The sequence below is a fragment of the Ovis canadensis genome, chromosome 15, assembly GCF_042477335.2.
Source record: "Ovis canadensis isolate MfBH-ARS-UI-01 breed Bighorn chromosome 15, ARS-UI_OviCan_v2, whole genome shotgun sequence".
Taxonomy (NCBI): Eukaryota; Metazoa; Chordata; class Mammalia; order Artiodactyla; family Bovidae; genus Ovis; species Ovis canadensis.
Genome location: NC_091259.1, coordinates 72,763,631 through 72,782,861, shown reverse-complemented (window position 1 = coordinate 72,782,861; position 19,231 = coordinate 72,763,631). Strand labels below are relative to the sequence as shown.

General features: G+C 41.3%; 1 protein-coding gene across 14 annotated transcripts in view; it reads right to left on the bottom strand.

Moving 5' to 3' along the window:
* Positions 1–19,231, bottom strand: part of CD44 (CD44 molecule (IN blood group)) — a 106,283-nt gene that overhangs the window by 7,758 nt on the left and 79,294 nt on the right. For 4 of the 14 annotated variants that reach the window (XM_069553676.1, XM_069553678.1, XM_069553680.1 and 1 more), the window contains 6 exons: positions 14,305–14,406; positions 12,481–12,570; positions 11,429–11,623; positions 8,680–8,745; positions 3,827–3,898; positions 1,696–1,774 (listed from right to left, as the gene is read on the bottom strand). In XM_069553676.1, coding sequence (XP_069409777.1) covers positions 1,696–1,774; positions 3,827–3,898; positions 8,680–8,745; positions 11,429–11,623; positions 12,481–12,570; positions 14,305–14,406 — 604 coding nt within the window. Of the gene's footprint in view, positions 1–1,695; positions 1,775–3,826; positions 3,899–8,679; positions 8,746–11,428; positions 11,624–12,480; positions 12,571–14,304; positions 14,407–17,904; positions 18,043–19,231 lie in introns of all 14 variants that reach the window. The other 10 variants (XM_069553684.1, XM_069553685.1, XM_069553687.1 and 7 more) reach the window with 6 other exon arrangements.

Sequence of the window (19,231 nt, the reverse complement as noted above, 5' to 3'; positions counted from 1 at the left end):
TTTGTTCCTTATGCAATTGGCTAAATTTCTTTTTGTTTTACAGATAAAAACCCATCTATTTGACTTTAAAAGCACTTTCATTAACTTGTATGAATGTAAAATGACATTATTTGATTTCCTCCAAAAAGGAAAGATACTGCATGGGCCATAAATGGCAATGGAATTAGCTAGCTGTTCCTTGGCTTTCCAAAAGCCAACAAGAAAGATTCTAGAATTTTCTCCAGGTCTTTTCCCAAATGTAGGGGCATTTTCTGACCTGTTTGATGATCTAATGACACAATAAATGTGGCCCCACTTGGAAATAAGATTCTTTTGCTTTGTAAGAAGAAACCTCAAGGGACATTTACAAAAAGTTTGATGTTCCTCTGCATTTTTTTGGAGAAAAATTGTGCATCTTTGAGTGTCTTGCAATTTAGAGCTATATTTCTGGAGTACTCCTGTGAAAGTTCATTTTCTCTGATGCTAGAATTACTGTTTTCCTTTGCTTCATTTTAAATGCAGCATTATTTCTAGAGGCTGGTCACAGCTCAGTCAGGTATATGCATTCCAAAACAATAGGCCTTGGTTGAGGGAGGGAGAGAAGAGATGTCTGATGATATGAAAACAACCCACACGCCAGGTCTAGGGAGGTGACTGTCTTTTTTCAGATTTTCCATGGAAAGTCTCAGGGAACTCTTCCTAGGCCATAACCTGAATCCTTTTGATGACAGCTTTCAGAAAGCAGAAAATAGTGTCATTACCAAAAAAAAAAAAAAAAAAAAATCACAAACCCAATGCCTGCTCTAGGTAAGGGTTCTAGAGGTTTCTAGGGGCCTCAGACAGGCTAAAGGGCCAATCCTTGAATCTCTATACAGCATTTTTGTGCACTGTGAAGACACTTGATAAATATTTGTTCAGTGAATCAGAGTGAAAGTGTTAAGTCTCTGAGTCCTGTCTGACTCTTCGTGACCAGATGGACTGTAACCCACCAGACTCCTCTATCCACAGGATTTTCCCAGCAAGAATATTGGAATGAATTGCCATGCCCTCCTTCAGGGGATCTTCCTGACCCAGGGATTGAACCCAGGTCTCCTGCATTGCAGGCAGACTCTTCACCATCTCAGCCACCAGGGAAGCCCAATGAATCAATGAATGAGTATTCTATTTCATGTCTTACTGGTGAGATATTACACAACTCTCATCACATACCCCAAAATTAAGACCCACAGGAGACCCATTTAAAAGCAGATGTCCAAAGAATCACAGTCTCCCTTCTCTAAAGAATATACCAGAGCAGAGCTTCTTAAACTGTACTGTCCACATGAGTCCCTGGAGTCTTATCAAAACACAGACTCTGATACCGGGGACTGGGGTAGGGCTTGAGATGTAGCATTTCTGACAAGCTTCCAGGGTGCAGAGGCTGCTGGTTGCAGGGGCTATACTCTTGAGTAGCAAGGACATATTGCCTATGGCTTTTATTTTTTTTCCTGATTGAAGTATAGTTGACTCACAATATTCTATTAGTCTCACATATACAACATAGTAATTCAACATTTCTATAGATTGCACTCCATATAATGTTAATACAAAATATTGGCTATATTTCTTGTGTTGTGCAATGTATCCTTGTAGCTTGTATTTTATACTTAGTAGTTTTACAGCCTAAGTTTATATGATGCCCTTTCAAAGTTAAGGCCCTGAGGAGCATCGCCTTACCTTCTCCTACTGTTGACAGCGATGCAAACCGCAAGAATCAAAGCCAAGGCCAGGAGAGATGCCAAGATGATCAGCCATTCTGGTGGGAAGCCAAAGACATGCATGAGCTTGGGGAATGCACTTTATAAATTGGTCCAAACAAGAGCTACAGTCAGCTCTACACATGGGTCCAACCAAAGGTCTAGCCAACAGCCAGCTAATAGTGGAAGAACCATTTGCTACAGGTCTTTGTCTAACAGGCCTGTTTATCATACCTTATGATCAATCAAGATTTCTGAGTTCCCCCAGGAGAAACACATTTCCAAAAAGCATAGAATGAACTGTAAAATCTGTGGATGCCTTTGGTGCGATATTATTAAATAAATTAAAAGAATGTTCCTTAAAAGTATCATTCCTTTTCTATATGAGAGCATTCGCATTATATTTTATTAAGGAACAAAAATGGAGGTCATATACTAGTGGGTGGCAGAAATGACATCCCTGTGGAGCGGTCAGGAGGGTCATTTGGCAAAATCTGCCAAAATCCTTCAAAATGTACAGCCTTTGATCCATCAGTTATACTTTTAGGAATATAGGACCTCAGACTTGGCTATAAAGATGTTTCTTACTGAGCTATTTATAAAAGTTGGAAACCATCTACTATTCAACAATAAGGGATTGGTTACATGAATTAGGGTCCATCCACTGTATTGTGTACTAAGATACAGAGGAAGACTATTTACTGACATTGAAAAGCTGTGACCCGCCAGTTGGGAATGAGTTTACTAAACAGTGTGTCAAATTACATGTTTGTATAGAAATCAGATAGAAAAATAATGGAAAAGACACACATGAAAATGATTACTATGGTACTCTGGATGGTGAGGTAGATAACAAGGGAACTATATTTTTACCCTTTTGTTCAGCAATATTCTCGAAAATGCCTCCAGTAATTAGTGTATCACTTGTAAACCAATAAAATGTTACATACATGTTTTTAAAACCAAACTATAGTAGGATTAAAATATAACTTGACAATCTGAATAAATTTAATAGCAAAGTAGATTGTATATCCATGCAATGAACTGAAGCTGAAGGAACAAGAAAGATGGGAAGTCATTCACTGGCTACTCTTCTTGGAGACACTTCATTTTCCTCTGATTTCTTTCTCAGTACTGCCTCAGCCTAACCCCTCCCTGATTTGAGTCTGGGGAGGGAGGCTGAGTCAGGAGATGCGGAGGCTGACAGAAAGGCATCCTTTCTGTTCTTTCCCCGTGGGTCTAGCCCTAAGATGCTCCACACTCGCTCTCACTAGAGCTGGGGAAAGTCCTGCTGCCTGATTATAGCAACTGCCTCCCACCACCCCCTTAGTCCATTCCTCCGATTTCACATGCTCTGCTCACGGAAGCCAAGGCAAGGGGACATAGGCCACACCATGTTCTGCCCTCTTCCTAAGGGAGGCTCAGCTTGAGAGCTCTGTAGAGCAGAGAAGTAAAAGAATAATTGACAACTCTAGGAAAAACCTTCCTTAATTGTAATCCCACTTTACACATGTCCAGTTTGGAGCCTAAGCCAAAGAAAGCATTTGCCTCAAATGCCTTAAATCTTGATGCTCAAGGGAGCCAGGTGGCCCAGCCCTCTCACCATATTCTTAAACTTTCTTCCCTCTGAATCAGTAAAGATCGTCCCTCGTGAAAAGTAGTTTGGGGGCCAGAAGAATATTTTCACTCCACCCAATGCACATGACTCTTGTATTTCCCCATCGTCTGCAATGTGAGGAGAAAGTTACACATCCACCCTCAAACCCGGAAATAGAGAGGGAACTGGCCTCAAGTTCCTGTCCCCTGGGACAGGAAGATCACTCACTTGGGGAGGGAGCTTTAGTAACTAACAAGGCACTTCTTTGGGACAGACTAGGGACAGGTCCAAACATGAGCTCAGCCAATCTACGGGACCAAGGCAGAAGGAAAGATTTCATTCTTTCTCAAGGGGCTGTGGTACTGCATTCACCCTTTAGCTCACAAAGAGGAGCCATCAGGTTCAAGGGTAGACATGTAGGAGAATGTGCTTTCCAACTGGTCTCTTCTTGCCTTCTGTGATGTTCAGAGAGACCTGCTTTTAGTATTTCTTTCCTTCACAGCTCAAAACTCACCTGGAATTTGAGGTTTCCGTATAGGACCTGAGGTTGTGTTTGCCCCATGGTCTTCACTCCCACTTGAGTGTCCTAAAGAGAAAAAACAACAATTCTCAACAAACGGAACGTGTAACCAGGAGTTTCTTACTGAGCAACACGTAAGGCCAAACTCTACATGCTACATCATTGCAAAGCTATAGATCCAACCCACAGACATCCATTTTGTGTTGTATGAAAGAAACATCCCTCCAGAAAAGCTCTCTTTGATTAAGGGTAAGGCTTAGAAATGTCATTTTTCAACAAGAGTATGAGAATTTTCAGCAGTAGTACTATGCAGTATTTAAGAGGCTATAAATCAATCAAGATAGCCCTGCATTCACGTCCTACCTCTGTCTCTCACCAGTAATATCTGCTGGGACAAGTCATCTCTCGCCAGGTCTGTTTTCTCACTCATAATATAGGGGTAATAATAGAATCTGCTTCATCATCATTTTATAGAGGTTTAAAGAAGTGAACAAGAAGGGTAATTGTGTGCAGTTACTGTAATAGGGAAGAACCTTTGTTTATATTACCAGCTAATCATTAAAGAAATGCTATCTATAAGCTTAAATTATACATAGTGGCCCATCTCTGGGAACCCTGCCTTCCAGGGAATGAGCATTAACCTAAAATATCTTGGTCTAGTTCATAGGAAGCATCCTGACAGCCCCACCTATGAATGACTGCAGAAAGGAAGAAATTAACAAGCCTGATGGAAACCAGGAAAAGTTTGATTTCACTTCTGTCTCTATTAGTATAAAAGAAGCCTGAATTCTAACTCAAGCAAGATGGTTCTTTGGGACACCAGTCCACCATCTTTGTCTGCTGGCTTTCCGAATAAAGTCACTAATCCTTGCTCCACCAACTCATCTCTTGATTTATTGGCCTGTTGTACAGCAAGCAGTACAATCTTCAACTTGGCAACATTACAATTCTCTATTTTTAATTTAAGACCTTGCTACCCTTGACCAGCAACATCACCATGGGAGCTTGCTGGTAATACACAGCCTCAGGTTTCATCCCAAACCTCAGAATCTTCATTTTAACAAGATCCCCAGGGGATTCAAATGCTTCAGGTAGTTCAAAGCAAACCTAAAAATTACGTCCAACATCTTCAATAGTCATAAACATAAAAAAAAAAAAAAGATTCAGGGTAGGGTGGGGTGGGCAATGTCCCTTTTTCTTTGTGAAAAATCACCCTAAGGAGAGTGCAGGCTAATATGTCTATATTCACAAAACATGTACTTCTTAGAAGACAACATTCTCTGCTGCTACAAAATCAAATAAGGAGACAAAGAATCCAAACTGGAAGGAAGCAGGAAGAATCACAAGATAAAGAATTCACAAGTCAGAACAGGAGGTTCATCACAATGAGGGAGGAATCATGTTTTAAATGAAACTTCTAAGGCATTTTGTGAAGAGACTCACCCAAATGAAAGCTTTGGTGTGTGTGCGCGCGTGCGTGTGTGTGTGTGTGTGTGTGTGTGTGTGTTGTGCTTCCTCCACTGTTTCAAAACAAAATGTGAAAAATTCCCACTAAAATAAACTCTTTCCCCCTACCCAATGGAAACCCACTGCAAAATCCTGAAGGGTTCCCAGGGAAGTAAAAAAAAAAACAGGAAGTCTGTTTGGCTAATCAATGAATGAAGATGTTGTTGTCGGTCAGTTGCTCAGCCGTGTCCGACTCTTTGTGACCCCATGAAGATGGGCAGAACTTAAATAGCCTTTTCTCAGAGTCAAATTTCTGACTGTACATGGTGAACTCTGAAATTTTGATGGCTGTGGTTATTTTGAGTAGAATGGCTCCTGTTTATGCAATTCAGTGTACTCAGTTCAGTTCAGTTCAGTCACTCAGTCATGTCCAACTCTTTGCGACCACATGAATCACACCACGCCAGGCCTCCCTGTCCATCACCAACTCCCGGAGTTCACTCAGACTCATGTCCATCGAGTCAGTGATGCCATCCAGCCATCTCATCCTCTGTTGTCCCCTTCTCCTCCTGCCCCCAATCCCTCCCAGCATCAGAGTCTTTTCCAATGAGTCAACTCTTCGCACGAGGTGGCCAAAGTACTGGAGTTTCAGCTTTAGCATCATTCCTTCCAAAGAAATCCCAGGGTTGATCTCCTTCAGAATGGACTGGTTGGATCTCCTTGCAGTCCAAGGGACTCTCAAGAGTCTTCTCCAACACCACAGTTCAAAAGCATCAATTCTTCGGTGCTCAGCCTTCTTCACAGTTTATGTGATTCAATGTATTAGTTAAACTCAAAATGGAGCAAAACAAATTCTACTGGACATTTGGCTGTTTCAGCAGGCCATTTTGACAGTGTCTTCTGTCAGTCAGAAGGAATCCAAGGGGCTTCTTCTAGCTGCCTCCCAGAGGCCTTGGTCATTACTGGCAGGTGCTAGCCTGAACAGGTCATGGGATACTAGCCATCTAAACTACAGATCTTTGCCTTGATAACCACTTAAGGGGTACAGCCACTCTCGCTGGTCTGTGTCTGACTCACAGCAGCCTTTGATATTTGAATGGGAGGCCATCAATGGGTCATCATCTCTTTATTTTGATTTTCATAAAAAGCGCTCCCAGAAAGGAAAGATCTGGGTGTGTGTACAACCAGATGAAACCTTCCATTTGAACAACACACACCTACTCAGGAGGCAAACATTAGAGACTAACCCCTGCCCACCTGATTCTTACTTCAAGAAAGAGCCGGAGAAGACGAATGAGACCCAGCAGGCCTGGTCTTGCACCCTAGAGCTCTGTGAATCCAGCCGGGGTAGGGCTGGTTGGGGAAGTAAGTTCTGCAAAGAGGGATGCTTGACAATGCAGTTGGGAGGTGAGATCCAATCTGAGGCATGTGCACAGGTGGCTCACACTGAGGAAAAAGTCTAAACGGTGCTTCTCAAACTTTAAAGTACATACAGACTGCCTAGTGGGAGCAGGGTGGGGTAGGCCTGGATAAAATACAGTTCTTGATTCAGTGGTCTGGGGAGTCCGCATTTCCAGACAGCTCTTAGGTGATGTCCCTGCTACTGGTCCAGGGACCATGCTTAAAAAGCATCCCCCCACCCCCGCAAAAAAAAAAAACCCCAAACTAAAGAGCACCTCCTTATAGTAATAGCTCCATATAATTTTCAAAACACTTTCATATTTTTAATACAGCATGCTCTTCACAAGAGCTCTAGGAGGTAACAAAGACCTGTGTCCTGATCTCCTTTTTTACTAATAAATCAAAACTGGAAAAGGTTAAATGCCCCACCCAAGGCCCCCAGAGAGCCTGGGACTTCTGTCTTTATTTTAGAAGCATTTCTACTGGGCCCCTACATCCCTGCGCTCTTACAGGATAGGTTATTACTGAAGCCACCATGTAAATATCCATTTCAATATTTGTTTTAAGTGTGTGAACCCTCAAGCTTGGAGGCAACCCTACTTCCAGCTGGGAAGGAGGGGAAGGACAATAGTTCATATGGGGTTACTTGGCTGGCATGGGGTCGCCTGGGCTGGCAATAATCAGGGAGACCACAGTGAGACAGCATTGGCAGACCCTTTCAGGAGCAACATTAGTGATCACAAGTCAATCTGCCTCATGGCAGACTTTTGCTGCCTGGAGTGATATTTCTAGAGGCGTGGTCATTACAGTAATTATGGCAGTAATGATGGTCATTACAGGGTATTTCTTCAGATCATGCTTCTGAGAGGCAACACAAGATCCCTGGGCTTAAAACCTGGCTTCACCATTCAACTCTACCAAGTCAACTCAGCCATGCTGCTTAGCCTCTCTAAGCCTTATTTTCTCATTTGTAATACTAGGATAATACAATTACTGACATAATTAAATAAGAACATAAAAGATGAAATACAGGGAATCACCGATACCTGACTGTTGATCTACAGAAGTGGCAGTTTCAGATGGTCCAACCTAACATGTGTAAAGTGTTCAGAACGATGCCACCACCACACAGTAAATTCTCAGTAAAGGCTAGTTATTATGCCATGTGCGGTGGGCAGGGGAATTATGCTAAAGACTTTACAAGTATACATCATTTAGTCTTTAAAACAAGAGCTTTAAAGTCTTTAAAGAGCTTTAAAACAAGAGTCTTTAAAACAAGGCAGGCGTGCGTGTGTGTGCATGCTCGGTCACTTCCGACTTTTTGTGACCCCAGGGACTGTATCCATGGGGTTTTCTTGGCAAAAATACTGGAGTGGATTGCTATTTCCTCCTCCATGGGACCTTCTTGATCCAGGGATCAAACCCGAGTCTCCTGTGTCTCCTGCATTGCAGGCAGATTCTTTACCCACTGAGCCACTGGGAATGCCCCTTTAAAACAATGCCCTGTGACAATTATTATCATCCCAATTTTTTTGGTTAGGAAGTCAAATCTCAGATCCTTTTAACAAGGTCCCTCGTTGGCATGTGAAGGAGCTGGAATCAAACCCAGGCCATTCTTTCTCCAAAATCTATGTTCTTAATCGCCCTGGTAAAATGCAGTGTTAAACTGAGCACCTGCTTGAATTCTTCCTGATTTTTCCAGATGGAAGAATTTTCTCAAAAGCAGTCGTCCTCAAAGTGGAGTCCGTGTCTGAGCAGAATCAGCGTCACCAGAGAAATTACTAGAAATACAAATGCTCAGGCTTCAGTCCACTCCTCTCGAAGCAGAAACATTTAAGGATGGGACCCAGCAGCGTAGTTTAATAAGTTCTCCCCGTGACTGTGATGCATGCAAAGAACGTATAAAAACCACTTCTGGGGAGACACTGACTCATACATCATTAGTAATTAGCAGGTTCCATAATGGTAACAGTAAACGACTAAAAGCAGCTCAAACTCACCAGCTGATTCAGATGCATGAGTTGTATAGGACCTTCCACTGGGGTCGTGGGACGAGCCATAGTCTCCTGTAAGGAGCAACAGAGGGAGGTTCAATACCGTATGCTCAGGTACGTCCCCATCTGGGCTTCCTCACCTGTGCATTTTCATACAGCCCATTGCAAAGTCTCTTAAAGGTAACCAAAAATAATGACAAAGGAGTTCCGAATGGGTCCATGATATGAATTCTTGTTCATTGCTTCCTTCACTGATGAGTGGGTTAGAGCTTCAATCAAAATTTTAAAAACTGGGACAGCACAGACCAGTAAGGATGACCATAGGAAGTGTGGCTTCAGCAGAAACCCCCAAATTTTAACTCTACCAAAAATACTATGATGTCTTGGCAAGTCAGAGGTTGGGATTTGATGTGTCTTTGACGTAACAATTATATGCTTTAAATTATGATAGATGTGATCATTGGTAATGCATGTACTCTGTGGCTTAGGGCATGGGACATTTAAAGAGATTTCTCTGAGGCAGGAAATTGAGAAATGTTTTGTTTGTTCAATAAAGTAGCTTGGGGTTGAATCAGTAACGATTCAGAAAGAAAAGTCAATTCAATTTAGAAAAAATAAAGTCTGAAAATAAGTGAAAAAGAAATGGGGAGATAACTAACATGTGGCTAAGGTGTACCTGGTTATTAGAATATATTTCAAATCATATTTTCCAAAAACTTAAATCTGTATTTTCAATACCAAGAGTTAGTATAACCCCATCTTCTCAAACATCCATCACAGAAGGCTTTACATTGAAACAAGTTCATGAATTGCTAAAATTTGGATCCACAGTTCAAATCTCGAGTTCAGAATATGGAAACTCTGGTTCCTCCCCCTCCTGCCCACACATTTCCTAAAATTATAATGGAATCTTGAAGTAAAACGAAACAGGTTCATAAAATGGCTATGGTCACCCATTATGAAAAATTCCTCTAAGGAATACACAGTAATCTGATCTTCACAATGTCCTTATTTAGAGAAAGTGGAGATAGGCGATCTGTAATCTCTTACACAATTGTATGGAGGAAATAGATTGCTTTGTTCCTTGGCTGATGGTTAGAAAAACTGAAAACAGGATTTGTGAAATGCTGACACCAAAGCACTCAGTACCACCACCATTACCACCACCACCACCATCACCACCAAGACCACAGCCACTACAATTAAGGATGTTTTCATTCTTAACATTAAGTAAAAAGGCGAGAAAAAAATATATGGGAAGAAATTAGCCTTATCTGAGTATTCTGGAAGAAAATCAAGGATGATAGATCATTTAATCCATGGAGAACTATGGAAAATCTGTCTGTACCGCTGCAGAATGCAGAAGGAATCAGGTATGTAAATATCGATTTTGTAGAAAGCATTTTATTTACTAACAAATACGCTGTAATCCTTTGAGGCTACTGTAACTGTTAAAATGGCCATTTAAATTCACTCGGCTGCATAAAGGGCCCTATTTTGCCAAGAGAAACCAGGCAGTGCTCTAAAATTCATTTCTCCAGAAGAATACTGACACGGCTACTTGGAATTTTTAACAACTGAGGGCAGAACCATGCCGAATAAAGAACCAGCAGGTGTAAAGGGGCTTTGTCATGCTGATACTGTTGAGGTCAGGATTTTTTACAACTGTTTCCCTTGAAGCCCTGAGATGGGCAGCCCAGGCATGTGGGCTCTAGGATACGGGCCAGGCACATGGCATCCCACAACAGCCACGGCATCGCACAGTCATCTGCTTTATATATCGAGTTCTCATGAGACTTATTGTTCATCTGAGGGGGTATGGGGTAGGAAAAGACATGTGCTACTACATATATATATATATATATATATATATATTTAAAATAATGGATCTTTAATATTCCTTAATGGTTGACTAGTAAGAACACTTAAATATCTGGCACCAGGAAGAGAGAGTTCAATTTTAGTTTCTTAGCCAGGGTAAGTATTTTGCAGTTCCCTTTTCTTCAATATTAGTTTCTTAATGCAAACAGAGAAACAAAAGTAGAAATGGGAAGGATGGCAAGGTCCATGTGTAACTTATTGAATAAGTCACCTTCGATCAACTTTTTGCTCTCACAAGAGAAAGGGTCAGTTCAGTTCAGTTCAGTCACTCAGTCATGTCCAACTCTTTGCGACCCCATGAACCGCAGCACGCCAGGCCTCTCTGTCTGAGAAAGGGTAACTAGTCATAATGTAGATTAAATCATAAAGTTTTAAGCGTGCACCATAATTAGAAGAGGTATCCATAAGCCCTTCACCAAAAATAAAATCCACCAATCTATCACCAATAAAAAATAACTTCAGAGCAAAGACATTAGTATAAGGAAATTATTCACAAGTTGGGTAAAACCTTACATAAGCAGCATATATTAGCTGAATCAAATGAAACTGATACTTGACTACTTTTACTTACAAAAATGTCGATTTCATATGGTTCAATTAAATATATCAGAAGGTCAGGAATAAGACAAAGAAAGAAATTCTACCATAACAACCAAGTCACAAAAAATAAATGGAAATTACACAGGCAAATAAAAGCATTATTCATCTAAAGTAAATCTACTGCATTAGAATGATGACCTGTGATAAAAGCCATTCCCATGACACAAATCAATATAATTACAGTCTCCACAGAGAAGATGTTCTTTACTATGTGAAAGTATGTGTTGTTTCTTCCTATAGAGAAAGCAAACCAGATATCAAATGGCCAAATTACCTGGTAAAGTAAGATCAGCCTTAGAGGTGGAATCTCCAACAACAGTAACTTCAGTAACTCCAGGGGACCCAGTCTTAGTGGGGGTCATTGGGGTGAGGGTTGTGTATTCATTTGTATCTGGAGAATGAGTGTAACCTTCCACTGAAGTAGTTGCATCTTCAGGAAGATTTCCACCTCTTCTTCCATCGTTCCTATCTGTGTGGAGGTGGAATCAACGGTAAACCCACATTTGTAAGACCACCACCCAAAACATGCTTGTCTTCAGCATGTGCAATTGCTGCAAAAACTTTTCACTTGTTATTTGTGAACATGGAGCAAAAGACGGTGCAGTTTGTCACCCTATTGAACAGAATCAATATTTTGCAGTCAGTACAATCTGGACATCATTCAATGGAAGAGAGTGGCGATCCTAATATCTAGAAGAGACATGCATTGCAACATCTGCTTGGGTTATTCAAATATGGTTTATGCCTCTAGAATTGTTACTGTAAAACTCGGGTACTACATAATCTTGAGTTCTTACTCAATTGAACCCACCGCTGATGAAGAGGAAAAAATGTGTTACTGAATTGAAAGGTAAAATTAGGCTGTGCAACTGGGCTAGCAAATGCAAAGTTTCAAAGATGTGAGGCTTTGGTTAGTCTTTCCTTTCCTTGAACTGCTTCTTAGTCACCTGCACCATGGATTTGTGGTCCAGAGGATAAATGACAAAATAATATTATTAATGCAAGGAAAATAGTGCTATAATTCAGATTTTTCCACCCAATCACACACCAGCAATCTGTTACTCTTAAACAAAGTCACTAACTCTAGGGTTTAAGAAACCCAAACTTGAAGATTAAGAAAATATAGTTTGCATTTAATATACAATGGCTTCTAAGAGACCTACAAAGCAGAAAAGTCGGAGAACCATCACCAGCCACACCTTCTGATCAGGAGTAACAGCATGACAACAGCCAACTGATGTACCTCCACCAAAGACACTGCAAAAGCACCCGTGGTTTATTGATTCTTTCCAATAGCTGAAGCCACGTGGGCTTTACAGTCCTTACTGATAGATGTTGGAGTAGCAGTCGTTGAGTGGCCTTTGTCTTCTTCTAAGCCGCCATGCGATGGAGAGAAGCTGTGAGTATCACTCTGCTCTGTTTCAATGAGGGATGAGTCCAGTATTAATTTGGGGCCATGAGACAAATCCTCTGTTATCTGCTGACAGGGAGGATCTGATACAGTCAGATGGGTAGGTGCATAGGAATAACAAGGTGTTTGCATGCCATTCTCCTCTTACTGGAAGAAATGCACAACAGAATTCTGCTTTGCCCCTTAGCTGGCTTTGTTTTTCTGTATAATAAACAAGGTGAAGTGCCAAGATGAAATCTAAGCCAAAACTTTGTCCGCCCTGGATCATCCTGGCCCAATTATAACATTGCTTCCTGTCACTCAGGAAAAACCAGAAACAAAGAAAAAAGAATGCTTGAATCCCGGTGCTCCTATCAGCCATCAAGAGCAGCTTCACTGTGTGTCAAGAAGTGTGACTATAGGGAAAGTAAACACCAGCAGAGCAGGCAGAATACCTGTAACCACAAAAGAGGAAGAAGTTCATCTAGAATAACCCGCTCAAGTAACTCAGCTCAGATTTACACAAGGAAACACTTAAGTCACTATTGTACCCCATGATTAGCTTTTTGATCTCGTTTATGGATGAGGATTCTCATCAATGCACTGAAAGGCCAGGAAACGCTTGTCTGGGCAAATACAGGGCCCTCACTGATACATATCAATTTCTGGTTGAACCATTGCCCATATCTGAAATGGTTTTCATTGTTTTGAGTTAATTTATTTTGTGTTCTTCTAAGAAAAGATCTGACCTCTGAGTTACAGGGGCAAGCACACCCTAACGCGTACCACTAAGCCACGTCCACTGCCCAGTAGATATTATAACCAGGAGAAAGGCAGTCAACAGATCCCAAGCCCCACAACAGAGCAAAAGTCAACAGGGACATGAAGTCGGACTGCAAGACCCTCCATTGGCAGGGACCATTTCTAGGCTTATTTGCGTCTCCTTTGATGCCTGGTTGCTGGGTTATTTACATTCTTGACAATGAACACACGCTTGTTGATTTTTCCCTTTGCCTGAAAGGGCTCACAGGAAAAGACTCTGCCCAGTATGTCTAGCAAGCAGTGCAATGAGGCCCTTGTAATTCTGGATTTCTTTACTATTCTGTCAAGAAATTATGAATGACTTTATGTAGATCTCTGGGATAGCTCTGCACCTATGTGGTGGATGTTAAGGCCGCTAGAAGTTTAGCATTGTTTCTGCCAGATGTTTAGTGATAGGAAGAGATATGAGCAAATGTTCTTCTTTTATTCCCAGGGCCCTGCCACCAATGTCAATTGTCAAAAAATCGTCTTGATCCTCCTCTATGGGCTAATGTGATCCCCCTACTTTCTGTGATTATCTAGCCCCAAAACATCTTTTTACAACCACTGAAAAATGCTACCCCTCTTCCGCCTTGATTGAAAGATGGGACTCACAAGGAACTAGTCAGTTAAAACAGAGAGATACTACTACCTTAGCTGTGGCCTTGAATTTCACTAACTTAACTACTCAAAGCAGGAAAATCAAGTGGAATGGAGTCCCACATCCTTTTCTTTTTTAATAAAAAGTTAAAGAGGAAACCACCACAAATGAAGGTATAGTCAGATTTAAAGAACCACCCAGAAAATAAAGACAAGGAGGACAAATCTGATATTCTGAGTTGAGCTGAACCACTCAGCACTGAATGAGCTATACCACCACCAAGCCCTGCATCAGGGCCAAGGGGAGCAAGAGCTGAAGCAAGAATACAGGTCAAGAGGCTGAGTATCTTTATCCTTACGAGTTGTCATTGAGAGAGGTCCTGTCCTGTCCAAGTCTCCCACCGAACTCGTGTTTGGATCTGCAGGAGGCTGAAGCGTTGTACTAGGGCTGGTGTCTGTATCTGAAGGAATTAAATCAGTGTTATTGCTTGATTTTCTAACTGCTATCTGAAGGTCATTTCTGGTCTAGAGATAAATAATACTTATATTCAAACCTGCATGAGAGGAAAGAAAGCACATACTAATTCACGTCTCCAGAACTGAAATAAATGATCAGTTCTCCAAAAGGGCCTCTCAAGAAGTAATTGGCTTTCATTTAAAGGCTGAGTTGTATGAAAGCTACAATCTTTGTTGTTTTTTGCTGAGTCTGGAAAGATGCTAAATGAGTACATGATGGGACTCCTAAGCCTTGCAGAGAGACAGAAATATAACCCACGTGTGACTTGTCCTGTTCTATACAAATGATCTATGCGTGAGTACATGCTCAGTTGCTTCAGTCTTGTGAGACCCCATGGACTGCAGCCTACCAGGCTCCTCAGTCCATGCAATTCTCCAGGCAAGAATACTGGAGTGGGTTGCCATGCCCTCCTCCAGGGGATCTTCCCGACTCAGGGATTGAACCTGCCTCTCTTGTGTCTACTGAATTGGCAGGTGCATTGTGTACTGCTGAGACACGGGGTAAGCCAGTGATCTGACATGTGGATAAAAGACAAACTGCACTGGTTCAGGCACCATTTTGTTACATCCTCTTGACTTGGCAAAAAAAAAAATGTTGTTACAGTCCTCTTCCCTCATTTTCTCCTCTTTTGTTCCATGAACTGAAAGTACAAATAAAATCATCATCCCATACTATCTAGATGGAAGCCACGGGGATTTCTAGGGCAAAGAATAAGAAGCATCAGATATCAATGAATCCTCCATACACATACACAGGAGATGTCTTTGGAATGTAACGTGTATAATGTTGAACTACATAGAAATTTCACTGAAATATTTATAGAAGCTGTTTCTAATAACTATCACAAATCAATTCTGCTGAAATAACAAGTCCCGAGTGAAACAGAGGCCACATAGCCATAAACACCATCACTATTGCCGATTCTTGGATTCAAAGTCCACCCACTCTGCTGCCTCTGGGGAGATTTAATCTGTTCCAAATGACTCCAGAGGGGAACACTGGAATATTAGGGACCCACATCTACACTGTAGCCTTTACACTGCACATCAGGGTCTTCATAGAACAAAATGCAGCTGACTCTATTATTTTAAAATAATAGTAGTAGTAGTAATCGCTAAAAAAGAGCAAAGTCTGGCTAATCCAAATCAAAACCCCAAATGGATAGCCCCCCAGAAAATGTCCAGCCTGCTGATGGTTCTAGACACTCTTGCTCCTCTTTCCTTTTATAAGTAGAATCCTTGAAGAGGTGTGACGCCATTCTATGGTTGAAGCCAATTATAACGTTCTTGACATCATCAATTTGATGAAAACCTTTTCTGTTCATCAATATGAAGACAATATTGATTCTGAAGCTTTCACTGGCTTGGTTTTCCGCAATGGGTATCATCAGAGCCCCCAGCCAGCATGTGTGTAAAATGCGTGTTCGGGTCTACACGCGGCACTTCAGCCGCACAACATAATGGCCCCAACCTCACCATTCACACTCATCTTTCTTTGTGATATGTGGATCCACTGACTCTGCCAAATTCATTTCTTGGCTTTCTTTCTTTTAAACCTCTCCTTATATGTGTTTCTTTCCTTAAAAACAATAAAAAAAAGTCCCCTACTTCCTGTCTCTGACTAACTAGATTTTTTTTTCCATTTTTCAAAAACCAGATCCAATCTACCTTTCTCTGAGGTTGTCTAAGGGATCCTCAGAATTTCTTTTGTGTTTATTGCTAGCAATGTTCATTTGACATCTATTACTTACCCTCTCATACTATTAGATCTATTTTGAAGCTGTTTTCCTAGCTAACTTTTAAGTTCCTTAAGAGCATGCATGTGACTGTGAAGTCGCTTCAGTCATGTCTAATTCTTTGCAAACCTATGGACTGTAGCCTACCAGACTCTTCTGTCCATGGGATTCTCCAGGCTTATACAAAGTGGGTTGCCATTTCCTCCTCCAGAGGATCTTTCTGACCCAGGAATCAAACTCACGTCTCTTATATCTCTCACACTGGCAGGTGGGTTCTTTACCACTAGCGCCACCTGGGAAGCTCTACCTTAAGAACACGGACCACGAATTAACTGCACATTGTGCATCTCCATGATGCACTGAACATAAAGCACAATTACATTTGCAGATATTTAATATAGTTATACTTTAAGGGATATATGACCACTAATATTTGGGTACAACATAGTTACGATGTTCTGGAGAAATGAGACCACAGAAACTACTGGATTCATTTTGGAGATAACTTTGCTTACCTCAATACTGAGAGACATTATATTGCATTCTGAGAACTCACTTCAATAAGTCCTGTGCAGTGCATACCCTTGGGAATTTGGATCCAGAAAATATATTTGAAACTATGACTGAAAATTCCTATCACCAATTTGTTCTCTTGGTTGATCTCCCTTTGTGGAATGTTACATGTCTGTGATCGAGACATCTTGTTAAATTTTTAAAAATTAATAAAATTGCACAATTCTATTCATGGATTTAGTAAAGGACATGGATTCTTCTCCTTGGTAAACACTGGGAAAAGAGGGGCACCACTTGCTACCAATTCTTACAGATTCTCTCAGGAAAGTTGTCATCTGGTTCTGCTAAAGGAAACATTTCTTTTAAATTTAAAATTTGGTCAAATACAATAATAATCTTCCACTGTTGCAGAGCTCCAGCTAGTCTTTTTCTCACTCTCTTGTTTAATTCTGTTTTTGAATTGCATATAGGTAAATTGCTGTTTACTCACTAAGTTGTGTCTGACTCACCATGACCCGCATGGACTGTAGCCCACCAGTTTCCTCTGCCCAAGCAATTTTCCAGGCAAGAATACTGGAGTGGGTTGCCATTTCCTTCTCCAATAGGTAAATAAGAATGCTAATTAAGAAAACAATGATTCCATCCTGTATAAAAGCTGTCCATGCTTTAAATTCACAAACATTTATGGAGGGCCAAGGGTGGTGCAAATCCTAAGTCACCAAGTAGTGTATTTTATTTCTAAGTTTCCAAGAGTAATTCACACAATTTTCCAGAGTCTTTCAATTATTTGTTTGGAATCTTTGACCTCTAACATTTCTCTACCAAAGACAAGCTTTATCGTGGGTCTATAATGGAAATAGTCACTGGATCTATCACTTCATTCTTTTTAAAACCTTGCACTTGGAAGTATATGGAAAAGAAATCTTGAGACTGCTCCTCTTCAGAGAAAATGACTTCCATTCCCATCATTTCAGGACTAATCCTCCTTTACTCGCCTGCCAAATTCTCCACTCTTGCCCAGGACTTCAGATTCAGATGTATATGCATATCAGTCTTACTAAGAAAACTAATTTTGGAAGAAACAAAGTTCTTCAGGAAAGCAGACTGGTCTAAAGCCAAAGGGATACTTCTAGGAAAACAGCCATTTGGTGGCTTTCTAGAACATAATATATAAAAGAGCTCAGAGATTATTACCCATCCTTCCTTTTGTTCGATGACCTCGCCCCATTGGATGCGAGACTGGGTCGAAGAAGTAAGTCGAGGAACTGTCCTCTTGGCTCTGTGTTGTCACTCTTTGACGGGGATGGCTGACATGCGTTGAGGCTGCTGTGACTATGCAGTTTAAGCAGTTATCAAAGTATTAGTTGGAATCTGGACAGGGATACACTAATTTTTTTTTTAAAGACTACATTCTCTACTCAAGACAGTGAAAGGGTCTTCCGGGTCTAGAGGGCCGGGAAGTTGCATAAATGCACAATGTTTCGGTAGGGGCAGTTTCACTCATGCTCATTTTCCCTAGCAGTCAGCATGTGAACTGGAGGATGCAAAAGCACTAGTAACTTCTCTAGCGGGAGGATGAGAAGTTATAGTAAAGACGGAGGAGAAATAGCTCTTCACCCACACCACGCTGCCACCATCCCTGGAAGGAGGAAGTGCAGGTGTCCAAACACACGCGATCATCCTAGACAACCGCATCCCGGCGAAATGCACGCGAGGCCAGTCGTGATGCAGGGAAGGAGTCAGGTAACAGCTTCCCCACCCCCTAGACAGACAGGAAAGTCAATGCCATTCATCTCAAAAGCATGAATGGACTCCATCAGAAGCAGTACCACCCAACAGTGAGATTTAGGGCACAAGTGACATAAGAATGCAGCACGTGCTTTGGCTTCATTCTGAGCCAATGAAGACGCAGAGGTAGAAAAGATGACAATAGTGGCCCCTTGACAGCAACTGCATCATGTAGCCAGTCACTGAATCCATCACTCTGACAGCTATGAATTCAGAAGCTGCCACACACCGGAAGAAAATCATGCGTTATATCCTATATTGTAAATGAAAACACAGGAATACTTCCCACTGCTATCAAGTAAGGATACAGAATTCACATTGTTTTACAAGATAGGATGCATTTCAAGGCTTCTGTCACACATGCATAGGAGCTGGCAGAGTGAACTTATCAGGCAACGCTTAGAAATGACAAGAGATGACAAGCTTTGACTCCAATCTCCCCAATCCCACAGTTCAAGTATAGAGGCATTTTTTTTTTAATTTAAGAAGAAACTGTTGTCTATTCGAGGAGAAATCTCCAAATAAACATGACAAAAGGCCAAATGACACCAGACATGTGTTTGTCTCAAAATGTCTGGCTCCATTTCTTCAACTACTGAGGTTTTTCTGACCAAAAGCCTTCTAACAAGCCCAGTATTTTATAGAACTGTGTTGTAAAGACTGGGCCCACATCATGGAGAAGATTCCTTTACAAAAGAAAAGGTAGTATTTTATACAATCAGAGTCTCTTCGA